We start from the raw sequence: 16,113 nt of genomic DNA, 5'->3' as shown, positions 1-16,113 counted from the left end.
TTGCCGGTGCTCCGCCTCCTTCTGGCCCGTTTCCGGGGGAGAGGAGGGGGCGGAGCCAGGCGCAGTCCCCGGATGAGGGCAAGATGGCGGCGGTGGGGCTGGCTGCGGTGCGGGCGCTGAAGAGGCTCTGCTGCGTAGCCGTTTTCCTCTCGCAGCTCTACGTCCTCTCCGGCCGGGGTGAGGAACGGGGAGGGGGCGAAGCTTTCCCCCGCCTTAATAAAAAGACCCGTTAATTGATTAGGCTAATCTGTGCAGCCTCGGGGGGGGGCGAATGGGCCGCTTATGGGAGAGGGTTGAGGGCCCCCGGGGTGCGGGGGAGGGGCTCCTAACAGGAGTGTGCAAGGGTGGGGTGGGGTGGGGTGAGGGTTGCATTCTGCACGTGCTCAAGGAAGCCTTGCCCGATCTTCTGGAGCTGCCTTCAATTGAGTAGGTGGGCTTCAGCCCTGGGAGAACTGTTGGAGCCCCCCCCCCAGGGGTCTTCTCTGGAGAGAGGGGTGGGCTTCCTCCCCAGCCTAGGGGGCCTCAGTTTTGGAACAGGGCTCTGGGTTCGAGGAGACCAGCGAAGGAGGGGTCGCCTTCCCCATCGGGGTGGGGGAGACAGAATGGGTTGCAAGCATGGTGGGAAAGAAAAAATAAATAAAAACACAGCAGCAAGGACAGCAGCATGCTAGTGCCGGGGTTTAGGAGGGGTTCTGTAGCAGCAGAGAAGTCATCAAGTTATAAACCTGGGCAGGCAGTCCTCACCTTACAACAGTTCATTTAGTGACCGTCGGAAGCTACAACAGCACTGAAAAAAAATGACTTGTGGCTGTTTTTCACACAACGGACCTTTGCAGCCTCTCTGTAGTCGCGTGGACGCTTGGCAGCTGACTCGTATTTATGACGGTCGCAGTGTCCCAGGGGTCACGGGATCCGCTTTTGGGACCTTCTGGCAAGCAGAGTCCGTGGGGAAGCCAGATTCACTTAACAGCCATGTGACTAACCTGACTGCTGCAGTGATTCGCTTAACAACTGTGGCAAGAAAGATTGCAAAATAGGCCAAAGCTCACTTAGCAACCATCCCACTTAACGACAGAAATTTCGGCCTTAGTGGTACTCATCAATCAAGGACTACCTTCTCTCAGGGCCCCAATGGATTTCAACTTGTATCTCCCATTCTAAGTGGGAGATACAAAGTGTCTGAAATGGTATAGGGTTTCCTCCCTGAGCAGGGGGTGGACTAGATGACCCCCAAGGTCCCTTCCAACTTTATTATTATTATTATTATCATCATCATGTGTGCTTAGTATCCAGGTATATCATTTCTTCTCTCTGCTTTTCCAGGGTCGCTGAGCTTGGAGCATTCTCATCCACAGGCTTCGCTCTCAAAGATTGCCGGGGTCCCTTCGAGCACCCACATTCCAGCATCCAAAGTGCCAGCAGGTACGTCATGTTTAAAATCCCGTTGCTTGCTTTTGGAACGGTCCTGCTTTCTGAAACATTCCAGCAACACTTTTTTAACCTCCATGGGTACTACACAGTTCATGAGGATCAGCTTAATCCAATCTGCTAGTTTTAATTTTGAAAGTCATGGTCAGCTTTTCTCGGTCACTTGTGTTGTCCAGATGAAAGGCATCTATCATTTCCTGGGGGGGGGGGGGAGTCACAGCATTGTAAAAATGTCTAAAATTCGGTTAAGCTTAATTGCAGGGAAGCAGAACTTGTCCGGGTTTTTTTTCCTAGGCAAGTTATTGTCCTCTAAGAAAAACGCATTCACGGCTGCGTTATCTAACTATTATCTAACTATTTATATTTCATATTTCTTAACCACCCGTCTCCCTTGGAGGGAGTAGTCGTATGAGTGGCTACTTGTAGAATTGAGAAGTATTCTGCTAAAATAAGAGCAATAAATACATATTCATTAGGAAATGGTAATGGAGTTCCAAGTATTCTAAAAAAGTTTCATACATGTTATTTTATGGAAGGTACTGAAGCCTTTTTTTAACAACTGGATTTTATTTCTCCAGAGGGCACCTCGGTTCCAACTTATGTGACCCAATGTCCCAGTAATGGGATTTGTAGCCGACTACCTCCGGAATGTGTGACCTGTAGAACAAACTATTCTTGTATCTATGGCAAGCCAGTTGCGTTTGAATGTGAAGTCAAACCCCAGGTCCATTGTGTTGTAAGTAAAAAAAAAAAAACCCTTTCTTTCTTTCTTCTGACATGAACATGGTGTTTACTTCGAATAGAAATAAATAATTAATCGATGCAATTACAGAACTCTCAACTAGCAAAAACATCACAATGATTTAAATGGTTTTGTTAAACAGCCTTGATTTCTATTAGGACTGAACTGTGTGGTTGATCAGCTACAGAGATGAAACATCGACTGAGCAAAAACATATGATTACTTTTAATCTAAATTTTTCAACCGTGGGAACTTTAAAGAAATGGGGACTTCAGTGTCCAGAATTCCCTAGCCAGCCATGCCGGCTGGGTAATTCTGGGAGTTGAAGTCCAAACCTCTTAAACTTGATGAGGTTGAGAAGCACCGATCTTAGCTCTGAATTACCCTCAGGAGGATGACTTTCACTGCTTCCTTTGCAGGATCAAAATAACAATCCTCAGAAGACTTTCTTGATTAACATGACTTGCCAATTTTGCTGGCAGCTGCCACCCTCAAGCTACCTTTGCTCCAATCCGAACAACTGCAAGACAGTCTCGTGCCCACGACAACGCTACATGGCCAATTGCACTGTGAAAGACCACATCCATTGTCTAGGTAAGCCGGACAACTTACAAGCTTGGCTAACCTGCCCTCTTTTCCTGCAGGACCTGGAAGCTGCCTTGTAAATCTTCGTATTCTGAAAGAAATAATGAACTTACGTTTTGAAAAGCTGCAACTGATGCTTTCTCTGTGCCCCAAATACTGGGCATACGGTATCGCTCTTATTGCAGTGACAAATTTGCATGTGATAACAATGATCAGGCTGCGCCTTGTTTTCTTTTCTGCACTGGCTGCACAAATCTTTGCAATCACTCTTTAAAGATTTGTACATCTGTCTTTTTAAAGGAAACCGTACTTTTCCCAAGATGCTCTATTGCAACTGGACTGGAGGCTACAAATGGTCAACAGCCTTGGCCTTAAGGTAGGAAAAGAAGGACCAACCTCTGGATAATATTTGGATAGTGCTTTAAAACAAAAATCTTTAAAATTCAGGCTGCTGGAAAGAAATGGTAATCTACGTGTTGAGTAAGCAAAATGTCTCACAATTTTTAATTCGCCAAACTGGCAGGATTATTTCTTTCATTGCATTGTATTACAGAGCAATACAATCAGTGTTTGCAGTCCTTGTTTTTTGCGATACATTTATTCTCTTTGTTGCAAAGCTCAATAGCCCGGGCAGTTTCTAACCCATTCTTGTGTTGTCTTTCAGCATCACGCTCGGTGGCTTTGGTGCAGACCGGTTCTACCTGGGACAGTGGCGGGAGGGGCTTGGCAAACTCTTCAGTTTTGGCGGTCTGGGGATCTGGACCCTGATAGATGTGCTCCTGATTGGAGTTGGGTACGTGGGCCCCACAGACGGTTCGCTCTACATCTAACCATCGAAACAATCAGGTGGATCACCCTGAGAAATTCACAGATCGGACTTGAATGATCTATCTGGAATCGCTTGCACATCTGTTTAATGTACAGTATCTGTACTTGGCCTGCCTTTATTTTTAAGGTAAAATAAATGAGTTGTGGATGCTTGGCTGGTGTAGATTTCTTTCTGTTTTGGAGATCCTTTATTTTTTTTATGGGAAAAAAAACAGTGCTATTTCCTTGCTACATCTAACAAATTTAGGTTAGCACAAAGCATTGGTGTTATTTCATAATCATCTCTACAAACGTTAAGGATGGAGCTGGCTATTTAAAGTTATTATTACAAACCATCCAGCATATAGTGACAGAGTGCCAAAACAGAGCCTATAATGGAGGCTTTGCTGATAATGTGGTGTGAATGTGCAGTACGACAAATTGTAACTTCAGAAAGAAAGAAGCAGATCGAGACGGTACCAAGATGAATGTTCTAGTTTTATTCAGCCCAAGAAGCAAAGCACACTCCTTATGCCATCCCTCACTTTAAAAGCTCCAGCTTTGGAGAGTTTTCTGCAGCTTTCTTAGATACTCTCCAGTGACATAACCAATGCAGGAAGATGCAAGTGGTTTGCCTTTACTTCCTTCCTAGGGCTGAAAGTGACCAGCCCTAAGTCACCCACTTGGCTCCATGCCTTTGGCAGGACTAGAACTCACAATCTCCTGGTTTCTTCAGAAACCAGGAGATCTGCCTTTCTTTCTGTGACCTTAAATCTGCGTATCACATACCATGAGATAAACTAACATTTTAAAAGTTGCCTATAAAAAAGGCAGCTCAGAGTCTTAAATACTTCTGTTCATGGGAAGGGAGGATATTCTGCTCCCCCACCAATCAATAGCAGCAATCACACATAAATAAATATCCATAGCACAGGGAAACTCTTATGCTACTAGGACAGTGGTTCTCAACCTTTCTAATGCCGCGACCCCATAATACAGTTCCCCATGTTGTGGTGACCCCCAACCACTTATACATCACCGGGTGCCAGGGGCATGGCCAAAGAAAAGGGGAAAAAAATGGTGGACAGCCTTTTTGGGAACTCCCGTGAAATGGTCGTTCAACCCCAAATGGGGTCCTGACCCACAGGTTGAGAACCACTGTACTAGGACAAGGGTTTCCAAATCTGGCCACTTTTAAGACTTGTGGACTTCAACTCCCAGAATTCCCCAGCCAGCCAAGCTGGGCATTGAAGTCCAGAAATCTTAGCCAAGTTGGGAGATCCCTGCTATGTGAGGCTCAAGCCATTTTCTTTGGAACTCTGTTTTCCTTTAAAAAAAAAAAAAAACATGCATGCAAACAACCAAAAGAATCTAAAAGTGGTTTCAACTTTTCACTGTATTTCAAGAAAACTGCCATCCACCAACTTTCAGTGACTAGAAATGTTGCAACGCCAGACAAGGGCAAGTCATCCAAGGCTGCACTCCCACCTTTCTGGGTTTCCAGAAAGTACAAGGCTCAATCAACTGAATGAAACTTAGCTCCAAGTATACCACAATCAGGAGGTGGCCAGTTTTCTTCGTCCTTTGTTGGCGACAACTAGAATTCTTCCTCTGCGTGTAAAGTACGGGAGGCTTTCAACCTCTGTAGTTTCTCAAGGGCGGAAGAAACCAAAACTTCTCCGTGAATCTTGTTGTCCCGGGTCCGCACGTTCACGGCACCGCCTGCTTTCTCCTTCTCTCCAACCACTGCAAGGAAACAAGGTTAGTGTGACGACATCTCACAGGAGGGTTAATTTTTAGGGAGGGCTGTTTTAAGAAACCCGGATATCACTGAGTAGCATTTAAAAGATCGCCCTGTCAGAGTTATGTCAAAGAATTGTCCTTTAATTTTTAAGTCGTACAAATCTAGAGTTCTCATTTACACACAGACCTTGACTTACGACTGGTCACTTAGTGACCAAAATTACAGACTTCAAGAAAGATACGACCTGGATTTGTGATCCAGTTTGGTCACCAGGCAACCAGCCTGAATTTGTGGCCATTTGTAGTGGCCTGTAGTTGCATGACCACAATTTACGGTATTTCTTTTGTTGGAAACCAGCGTTTATGTATTTAAAAAAAGGGGGGGTTGCTTAATAACCGTTGTTTGCTTTGGTACCACCACAAAAAAAGTCGTAAAATTGGGTCGCTCGTGTGATGGTTTGCTTTAACAACCAGCGTAACTTAAGTTATGGCATAACTGGTTGCAAGAAATATTAATGGCATTTCTTTCTCTCTAATTTGACAAGGAGGCTCTTGTATAGTGGGGGTAAGATTTACTCACATAACTCTTCCTAATCCAATCATAATAACAATAATAAAGAGTTGGAAGGGACCTTGGAGGTCTTCTAGTCCAACCCCCTGCTCAGGCAGGAAACCCTAAGGTTATTCTTGGCCCTCAAATGAGCAAAGAATTCTACCCCTTCCAGCCAGCAGAGGCAGAACGTGGCCCAAGGCTGAAGGAGCTTCCACTCTTGAACAAAGGGAGAGTCGGGTTAATGTTAAAAGCGGATAGCATAGATACCAAAAATGAAATTATACTGAGCCAGCTGTGCATTTCTTATTTTCTTATTCAACGTGGAGCTCTGATCCAAATCAACAGCAGCCATAAGTCCAGCTTCAGAAGCTGCATTGCAGACCTAAACATGAAGAAATACTTTTATTTTTAGCAGAACAAGTGTGTAGAAATACTGTTATTTTTAGCAGAACAAGTGTGTAAAATAGAGATTAAGAAAGCAACTCAGGCATCTTAACAGGACAACGGAGTTGGAAAGGACCTTGGAGATTCTCTAGTCAGCCCTGCTCAGGTAGGAAACCCTATACTATTTCACACAGGAGGTTGCCCAATCTCTTCTTAAAAATCTCCCATGTTGCAGTACCCACAACTGAAATGTCCACAACTACATTTCGAAGCATCAAGATGGGGCATTTTTTTCATTGTGACCAACTACAAACCCACAAGTTCTCACTTCCCTGCTCTTCCTTTCTATGGACATCTCCGCCCTTACCTGGCGGGCATATTCTTCGCAGGTGGGGCCAACGGGAACCACCATGACTTGCTGAGGGGAGAGCCAAAAAGGCCTGGACGAGAAAAGGAACAGCCGAGGTTAACCATTTTTAAACATCGCTGTGACAACCTACAAGAAGCCTTTTCTCCTTCCAAGATCAGCTGCCCACCATTTTCCACTGTAGTTTTCTGCCAGGATAGCCATCATCCGCTCCACGGAGCCCAGAATTGCTCGGTGGATGATCACGGGCCTCGTCTTGTCATTGCCATCTTTTCTGAAAAGCGAGACAAACGAACACGTTCCGACTTCGTTCTTGCTGCCCTTTTCATCTGGGTTCGATCTGTCATGCAACACGGCCCAATAAGGCTGAGATTCCGGCCATTCCCTGCCGCTTAGAGCGCTTTGAAGGTGGTTGTCATCAAATGTCTATCTAAGGACTGAAGCTTCTACTGCTCCTATCCCTCCTCCTTCTTTGCCCAATGCAAAGTTCCTTCCTCCAGTTTTACAGCTGGCACTGATGACGTTACTCGTTGGGTAATGAAATGTCTACAGACATTCTCAGTCGTCCAGGTCATGGTCATCCTAAAGCTGCTTTTTCAAGAGGCAACTGGACTTTCTTGGTTTACCTTCAGAATTGAAGAGGCTTCTTGGATAAGAAGCAAGACGTCTTCAAAGAAAAAACAAGAAAATCCAGTTGCCTCGTGAAAAAACACCTTTGGGTCTGCAAGAAAACAACCAAGCTCAGAGAGCACCAGGGATGCTCAAATATCAAATATAAAGGTTCTCTAATCCTTGTAGCAACATAGTTGGATTGAAGGATAGTCAGGAACTGCCTAAGTAAGTACAGATCAAGGGACTCTGTAGGCGAACTGGTTTAATTCCACCTCGCCTCGTTGCTGCCACCTTTGCTCCGTCATCTTTTCTCCATTGGTTCCTGTTTTCGCCTTTTAGTTTCTTTCTGAAGTTGATCATGACCTTTTCTACAAATCCATCCAAAGCTCCTCCGATTCCTCAGCTCTTCCTTGAGAGGAAGGGCTTCAGTTCTTGCATTGTTGACACTTACCCAGCATAAGTCAGATTAAACCGGACGGGTAGCTGGAAGTCCAGCTGGATTGTAGCACACTGGTGGTATCGTCCGATAGCGTCCTTGATTGTAATGTCAATCTGCAAAGGACACATTTACAGGCAGCCCCTCAGTTCTGACCGTTCACTTTAACAATCATTCAAAGCTACAAAGAAAGTGACTCGTGCTGCTCCTCACAATTACAACCATCACAGCATCCCCTCGATCAAAATTCGGGCACTTGGCAACAGGCATGCATTTACGACTTGCAGCATCTCAGGGTCACGCGATTCGCAAGGCCCCCAAGACCTGGCTTGGCCAAGGGGCCCAGAGACCCCAGAGTGGGCTGGAGCCCTTCAAGGGGTTTGAATGATTGATGGTTGTCATTTTGACTGTTTGCATATTGGGTTTTCATTTTTTTGTAAGCTGCCCAGAGCCACTGGGGAAAAAAAAAATCCTCTAAGTAAACAAATATAATAAATAAATCTGTGACTTTCCCAGCAGGCTTCAGACAAACTGTCAACAAAAAGGTCATAAAATTAGGTGCAATTCACTGTCTACATTGCTTAGCGATGGAAATTCTGGTACCAATTATAGTCATAAATGGAGGACTGCCTGGGCAGAATGGAGCTTGCATTCACGGGTAAGGTTTCGGTTAGAACCCGGAGCCATTCACTAACCTTCGGCCCGTAAAACGCTCCATCACCTGGATTGAGTTTCCAAGGTTCCCCAAAGTCATCCAAGCTGTTCTGAAGTTGCTGAAGTTGCAAACGAGAAGAATCATGTTTAAAATTCCACCCGTATTCTGCCCCTGTCTCCACACCCTGCCACGATCACCTTCTCCGCCTGATCCCAGATCTTCTTCTCCCCTAGGAAGTTGCTGGGTCTGGTGGAAAGATGTAACTGGAAGGTGAACCCGAAGACGGCATACACAGATTGCAGGAAATGGAGGCATCCTTTCATCTCCTCCTCGATCTGAAAGGTAAAGAGGTCCAGCAGCAAGAACTTCAAAGGTGAAAGGAACTAGTATTTTCCTAAAGGCCATCTCCCTTCCTTCCCTGCACTGCAGCTGAGGTGTCCTACCTGCTCCATTGTGCAGAAGAGGTGGGCATCGTCTTGTTGGAAGCGTCGGACCCGCGTCAGACCACCAAGGGTCCCCGAAAGTTCGTTACGGTGAAGCACCCCAAAATCAGCCAGTCTCAGAGGCATCTCCCTCCAAGACCGAGGACGATGAGCAAACATCAGGCTGGGAGAGATGGGGAGAAGTTTGCTAGATCAAGCAACAGCATTCATCTCAAGTTATGCAGATCCCATGACTCAGTTTCCCTGTGGGATTTCAACATGTCATCAGTGGTGGGAACCCCCCTGGGTCCAGGAACCCCCAAGGGCTTAACTCAGGGGTCTTCAAACTTGGCCCTTTTATGACTGGTGGACTTCAACTCCCAGAATTCCTCAGCCAGACACGCTGGCTGAGGAATTCTGAGAGTTGAAGTCCACCAGTCATAAAAGGGCCAAGTTTGAAGACCCCTGGCTTAACTCCTTAACCTGCTGGGGAGAAGAAAGACAGGAACCCTCACCAATGTCCAGGACAGTTCATGGGCTTCAGCACAAAGACTTCTTTTTCTGCCTCAAATGAGAACATGTTTTCGCTGTAATGCTGCCAGTGGCCAGAAGTTTCCCAAAGTTTACTGTTGTAGATATTGGGCGAAACGACTTCCATGAAGTTCCGCCGCTGATACTCTTCCTGTACAAGAGACGGTGGTGTCAGGCCCCAAGAACCAAGTGCGACACATGGAGATATCGGCGAGGAGTCTCTTTATTGTTCCTACAGACAGACTCTTGCCAGACTAAAGCAACTATCTGCAGAACTATTAGGCATACTCTGTGAACTGCTAGGGAGAGACCATCTTCGCCTTCTTCCTGCCTACCAGATACTCCAAGCTTGGTTGACTCTTTGCCCTCTGGAACACAGCCCCTCCCGGGACTCCAGACTCCTTCCCTTTATAGGTAGTGAATAGGTGATGGACAAAATATACCCTTCACGCATGCTGACCACATTTGATCTGAGGTCCTTAAAGGTTCGTCTGTTTTATGCTAGGCTTGCAGACCAAGTATCTCAGACCAAGAGATACTTCATCAGAAAAAAGAGATGTCTCATTTATACATACTTCATTTCTGTACATAATCATTGTCAGTCTCCAAAAACCAAGAAAGACACACTGAGCTTCTTGTAAGTAGTGTAAGATTATGAGGAAGTCTGAGAGCTGATGTCCACAGGTCTTAACGTTCCCGAGAAACACTGCTCTATAGATGCACTTACTTTGATGAATTCCACGAGGGTGTTGTAAATAAAAGCTCCTCGGGGAAGAAAGAAACAACTTCCAGGGCTCAGATCATGGAAAAAGAAGAGTTCTTGTTCCTGTACAGTCAGCCAAAGTTAAAAGAAGAGTCAGCCTTACCAAGAGAAGAAATATTTACAGCTCAGGGTTGACGATTTCTTGCAAACCCTACCCCCTTCTAGAATTGAAGATGTTACCTAGTTGGGTCATGAAACATCTGCAAGCAAACAACCCAGCTCAGAAAGCACCAAAGGCACCACAGTCAACCTTCTTGGGGTGAAGTTGTGTAATTCTCAAATGCAACAATGGATGCACAATAGCCCCCTGAATTTTCTTGCACAGGCTTCAAACTTATGCCCCAGATTTCTGACGGGCGTCTAGGCCAATGTTTCCCAAACTTGACAATTTTAAGGCATGTGGACTTCAACTCCCAGAATTCCACAGCCAGCGTTGCTGGCTATGGAATTCTGGGAGTTGAAGTCCTCATGCCTTAAAATTGTCAAGTTTGGGAAACACTGCTCTAGGCCATTCCCCAAAGGCCACCATAAATCTGGATGCTATTCAGTCCCCATCAGAAGCTTCACTTTGAGTTTATCCCTCAAAGTCCAAGCCCACCTTGCCGATTTTCCTGTGATCCCGTTTTTTGGCTTCCTCCTGGAATTTTTCCCACTCCTTCATCATTTTGGCCTCTGGGAAAGAGATTCCGTAGATCCGTTGCAAGGTTTCCATGTTGGACTTCCCCTCCCAATAGGTCGACGAATTCTAATAATGCAAAACATTGACCCAAAACAAAACAAAAGCACACCAAAAAGTGAGGGAAAGTGATGATTTAAGAGTTTGAGAGATAAATGCGCCACTATGCTGTCAGATCATCTGAATCAGTGCTTCTCAAATGGCTTTAAGATGTATGGACTTCAAGTCCCAGAATTCCCCAGCCAGCTGAATTAAAGTCCACACTTTAATGTTAATCCAATATTGTTAACTGTAGTTCAATAAAAACAACAGAAGCAACTGACTTCCCTGGCAGCTGTATTAATACCAACTCACCACCCCAATGTTGACTTTCATAACTGTGGGTCCAGATTGCTTTCTCTCTTTTTTCTAGGTTTATTGGCATTCCAGTGCCGCATTTGTCTGAATCCTTCCCAGGAACAAAAGAATCTGCCTGGTGTTTCTTCATAAAACTCAATATATACTCTTTGTTCTTTATACACCCTGTTCATATTTATATATTTATATTATTCCCGAAGCCGGCTGAGGAATTCTGGGAGTTGAAGTCCACATCTCTTCAAGTTGCCAAGGTAGAGAAAAATTGCTCTATTGGTTAAAACCAATATATTGAATTGGGTCTGGAATTTTATCCCAACTGTTCAGTTTCTACAAAAAGAAAAAAAATCCCCCTTACCTTAATTATCTTTAAGGCTTTTATTTTTCCAGTGTGTCTCACATGGGGACCTCTGCATAAATCAATCAAGGGACCGCACCTATTAGATGATCAGTGGAACAGTTAATTACGTTCAAGTTATTAGCCACTTAGATGCCCACCACAAATAAACATGATCGTACTGAAATAGCTCTAAACCTCCACAGCAACATCATAATTTGTTAACCCTAACCAACATTTATTTTACAAGCTCCTCCTGTCTAGTTAAGAGAGACTATTATTTTAACACACAAAATCAAATCCATCTGGTTACCTGTATACAGTTGTGGTCGGTGTGTGGATTTTCTCATTCAGGATCCGACATTTAAACTTGTTATACTATGCAGAAACATAAAGAAGTTGGCAAAATAAATATACCGAGACTTGGCCTTTGGAGGGGGGGGGGATGCTGTCTATCCTGGTTTTCCAACTGGGCTGAACCTCGTTGCATCATCCCTGAATTCCAAAAGGCCAAGGACTAGAGGTTTATTCATGTTATCTATCAAATGTATTGGCTGCCCATCTTACTGCAGGGTTAGCTCCGGGCGGCTTACAATACTATACTACAATATTATAAGCTCCAAAACAACTCAGAAAAATCTGAAGCTGATTTCTCAGCCCTTGTCCTCTCTCCTTTGTGAACTTCACGACTTCAGAAATGGAGCACTTACTTTAAACATTTCCAGCAAATCTTCTTTTCGGACTTCGAGCCTTTCAAAGGGCTGTTTCTCCTTGATGATGCTTTTGCAAATGTTCTCCAGAGTGAGCAACTCTGTACTGGAAACCCCTCTGGAGGAGAGGAGAATTTTAAATCAGTGGCGCCAGCTGCACCCTCGGCAGAACGAAACTGTGCTTGCCTACACACAGCAGGTGAGTCCTACATCCCTTTCCCCCAGGTGAGGACATCCTAACTGCCAAAAAGTTCTTAAATTATTTCTGGGTATTGCAGGTAATTTATGTACGAAGGCATTGTTAAAAAAACCCAACACTTTGCGGCATCCTGCAGTCACATGACTGCCCTTTATTATGACTTTTTTTTTTCAAAAAGCATGCATTTATTTCTGGTTTTCAGCAAAAACACCCAAATGCATTTTGTTTACAACTGCAGCATTTCCCTTCACAAACACTGCCTGTCATAAAAATTGGGTCTGTCACATGGGTGACCTATTTTCTGATCATCATATCCTATGATTGGAATGGGCAGGCTCCATTATGGCCATAAATCGAGAACTATCTGTAACCATTACAAGGACTTATTTTTAATTTAGCCGAAGAATCCTTGATTATTGCAAGGCACTTTGGACACCGTAGATGAAAAAGCCACGTATAAATTCTAGCTGGCAGAACATACCTGTTTTCCATGTGCATGTCATAATAGAAGCCATTCTCAATAGGGGGTCCATAACATAAGCATCCCCCATAATAATTTTCCATGGCTTCACCCAGAATGTGGGCACTGGAATGCCAATAAACCTAGAAAAAAGAGAGAAAGCAATCTGGACCCACAGTTATGAAAGTCAACATTGGGGTGGTGAGTTGGTATTAATACAGCTGCCAGGGAAGTCAGTTGCTTCTGTTGTTTTTATTGAACTACAATTAACAATATTGGATTAACATTAATGTTAATCCAAGATGCACAGAAGAAAATGATATAAAATATTATAGATAGATAGATAGATAGATAGATAGATAGATAGATAGATAGATAGAGATATAGATAGATATAGATATATAAATATAAATAGATAGGTACTCTACATAGACAAATTTACCATTTATCTAACATATACCATATTAGTTTATTACTTTTAAGGTAAACCATAAAACCCACCCAAGTTAGATAAAACTGATTCCTGCCTCTGATGTCAAATTATTTTAACTTTGTGATTCTTTTCCTAGTGGGGCAACTGAAGAGGTCTTGTTAATTCACATATTATGTTATCTAAAGTTTTCCAGTGTTGAGGGATTGTTATTTGGGCTGCTAAAATTAAACAGAGTCATCAGCACAAATCCTGTATCACCAGCATCTAATCTAGATTAGGAAGTTCCTCATATCTATTGGGAAAACTAGCCTGTTTTGCATAGCCAAGATGGAGCAGCCTTTTCAACATGGTTTGTCCTCTTCCATCAGAGCTTCTGCCTTCAAGAATGCTTTGCAGGGAAAAAGGGAAAACATCGACTTACTGCCTGGGCATCTTCATTCTCAAACGTCAGCAGCTCCAAGGTGGAATCTCCTTCCATCGGCCGGTCAAGGTCCCACAATTCCCCGTTCACTCTGGCAATGACGACACTGTCAGCAACTCCCCAGCTACGGACAGTCAACATAGGACAAAGGTTTTGCTGCTGCATAGTTCAAATAACCCAACAGTCCCCTCCAGCTTTGACTCAAGGTAATCTCTTTTGGACTGCACTGGATGTTTAATTCTGCGGTCACAGAGAAAGGGACAAAACAAGAAGTATTAAAATATAGATGTATAACCACACCCATCACTTGCAGTGTTTCTCAACCTTGGGCACTTGAAGAGAGGTGGATACCAACTCCCAGAGTTGATATCCACCCATCTTCCAAGTGCTCAAGGTTGAGAAACGCTGCTTCCAAATTACCTTTTCAGATATACATCTGTGATATTTAAGGTGTTCAAGATTCATTTGTGGTCCTTTTTTTTTTTTAACCTGTGGGTCTTGCTCTGCTCACCATCTTCCTAAAATTATTAGCCAGCTATAAATCACAGGCAGAAAAGACCGAAGTTGTCACGTTTATTTCAAGAGATTTATCATTACAGCTATCCTGGTTTACCTATAAAAGTGGAACCTGGATTGCCTTCTCAGAAATATCTGCGAACACGGTCAAAGTTTACCTGAGGTCGACAGCCACCTGGTATGGCGTTGTCTTCCAGGCCTGTCCACCCATCACCTTCCCATCGGACAGCGTGATTTGGATTGTCTGACTCTGTCCAGATGCTCTGGACTGCAGAAGCGCATCGCTCTCTTTTTTCAGCTCTTTGTAGAGCTCCAGTCTGCTCCAGATGAAGGTCGGATCCTGCAAGAACAGTGAAAGGGCACCTGGCAGAGTTTACCTGCAGCCAGGTACAATCTGAAGGGAGCACCTGTGTTACACTTGTGCCATTATGCCAAGGACTTGTCCTTCCAAAGAAGCTTGGCACAATCTGGACCAGCCGCCAACTTGGAGAGGGCTGGGCTACTCCCACCATACAAACTAGGGGGCTATTGAAAGACCCCCCCGCGCCATTTAAAAGAAGGGGATTGGCTGCTTTTTTTTTTTTTTTTGAACCAGCATCCAGAAAGAGGTGCTTCACCTGTCCCAGCACGGAAAATGTTAGATTGAGGCTTCTTCAAGCTCATCAATTCGAGCCCACCCACCCAGCAAAAAACAGTCCCCCCCCCAGAAAGACCACCTACCTCTTTTGGCCCCCCCTCTGCAGCTTGGGGCTCTGTCTTCTGCTCCTTTTCCTGCTTTTTCAGGGCATCTTCAGTCTTTGTCTCCAGAAGGTCCTGATTAAAGAGAAGGGCATTACTTTGCAAAATGAAATTAACAGGCAGGGATTTCGGAGTTTGTGGGAATGGAGGGTGGGAAGGCGGTCAATGGCAGCTGTGGTCCCCATTGCCCTGAGGGGCTGGGGATGATGGGAGGTGCAGTCTGTGTCCCCCTCTAGGCCGGGAGATGGTGGGAGAGCTGTTGTTCATTCTCCCAAGGGGCTGGGGAGGATGGGAACTGCAGTCCACTTCTAGGCTGGGAAATGGTGTGAGCTGCGTCGTTCCTTTCCCTTCGGGGCTGGGGATGATGGGAGCTGCAGTCTGTGTCCCCCTCTAGGCCGGGAGATGGTGGGAGAGCTGTTGTTCATTCTCCCAAGGGGCTGGGGAGGATGGGAACTGCAGTCCACTTCTAGGCTGGGAAATGGTGTGAGCTGCGCCGTTCCTTTCCCTTCGGGGCTGGGGATGATGGGAGCTGCAGTCTGTCTCTTTCTAGGCCGGGGGTGGTGGGAGACGCACCGTCCATTCCACCAAGAGGCTGGGGACGATGGGACCTGCAATCTGTGCCCCCTCTAGCCCGGGGAAAGGTGGGAGCTGCGCTCTCCGCTCCCCCTCCCCAGGGGCCGGGGGTGATGGGCTCACCCACCTGGCGGCCCTGCTCGGCGGCGAGGCTGCGGCGGAGGTGGTGGAGACGGTAGCGCAGCTTCTCGTTCTCCTCCCGCAGCGCCCGCAGCTCCGGGCCCGGCCGCTCGGGGGACGCCCAGGCCGAGGCCTCCTTCAGCCGCACCACCTCGGCCGCCAAGCCCCGCACCTCGCGCTCCTGCCGGGCCAGCCGCGCCGCCGCCGCCGCCGCCGCCGCCATCGCCCGGGCGGGGAAGGAGGAGGGCCCGGCCGGGCTGATTGAGACGCTGGCCGCCCCCAGGAAGGAAAGAAGGAGAGAAAGAGAGAGAAAAGGAAGGAGAAAGAGGGAAGGAGAAAAGGAGAGAGAGAAAAGGAAGGAAAGAGAAAGAGGGAACGAGAGAGAGAGAGAAAAAGGAAGGAAGGAAGGAAGGAACCGCAATAATGTATCGCTTAGCGGGAAAAGTGGGCGGGACCCCTGCGGGCCCTCCGAAGGCCACGAGGGGGGCGTGTCCCTGGAGCCCCGCCCCTTTACTTGGGCCTCCCTCAGCAGAAGGCAGGGGCGACCC

At 45.9% G+C, this 16,113-nt stretch overlaps 2 protein-coding genes across 4 annotated transcripts; one reads left to right on the top strand and one right to left on the bottom strand.

Annotated features, from left to right (window-relative positions):
• Positions 1-30: 30 nt before the first annotated feature.
• TM2D3 (TM2 domain containing 3) lies at positions 31-3,737 on the top strand. The gene is made up of 6 exons (XM_039340164.1): positions 31-177; positions 1,324-1,422; positions 2,007-2,164; positions 2,590-2,764; positions 3,056-3,131; positions 3,420-3,737. The coding sequence occupies exons 1-6, from the start codon at positions 84-86 to the stop codon at positions 3,583-3,585; spliced, it is 768 nt and encodes a 255-aa protein (XP_039196098.1). The 5' UTR covers positions 31-83; the 3' UTR covers positions 3,586-3,737.
• A 1,203-nt stretch (positions 3,738-4,940) lies between these two features.
• LOC120306598 (threonine--tRNA ligase 1, cytoplasmic-like) lies at positions 4,941-15,997 on the bottom strand. 3 transcript variants are annotated; one of them, XM_039340158.1, is made up of 19 exons: positions 15,573-15,996; positions 14,855-14,947; positions 14,293-14,474; positions 13,619-13,742; positions 12,786-12,907; positions 12,106-12,223; positions 11,709-11,773; positions 11,417-11,495; positions 10,627-10,773; positions 9,993-10,091; positions 9,250-9,416; positions 8,756-8,918; positions 8,510-8,647; positions 8,353-8,430; positions 7,673-7,773; positions 6,779-6,949; positions 6,610-6,682; positions 6,126-6,240; positions 4,941-5,308 (listed from the first exon to the last, which is right to left on the bottom strand). In XM_039340158.1, exons 1-19 carry the CDS (start codon positions 15,786-15,788, stop codon positions 5,160-5,162), a joined length of 2,400 nt encoding a protein of 799 aa, XP_039196092.1. In that variant the 5' UTR covers positions 15,789-15,996; the 3' UTR covers positions 4,941-5,159. The 3 variants fall into 3 exon arrangements, with proteins under 3 accessions (XP_039196092.1, XP_039196093.1, XP_039196094.1); XM_039340159.1 differs by having other exon boundaries at positions 5,160-5,308; positions 6,779-6,883; positions 15,573-15,995; XM_039340160.1 differs by lacking the exon at positions 6,610-6,682 and having other exon boundaries at positions 5,170-5,308; positions 6,743-6,949; positions 15,573-15,997.
• Between the last annotated feature and the right edge of the window lie 116 nt (positions 15,998-16,113).

The sequence above is a fragment of the Crotalus tigris genome, unplaced genomic scaffold, assembly GCF_016545835.1.
Source record: "Crotalus tigris isolate CLP2741 ecotype Arizona unplaced genomic scaffold, ASM1654583v1 scf7180000017741.1442986301:2390832, whole genome shotgun sequence".
NCBI lineage: Eukaryota > Metazoa > Chordata > Lepidosauria > Squamata > Viperidae > Crotalus > Crotalus tigris.
The sequence above is the reverse complement of the archived record's forward strand: the minus strand, read 5'-3'. Positions and strand labels throughout refer to the sequence as shown.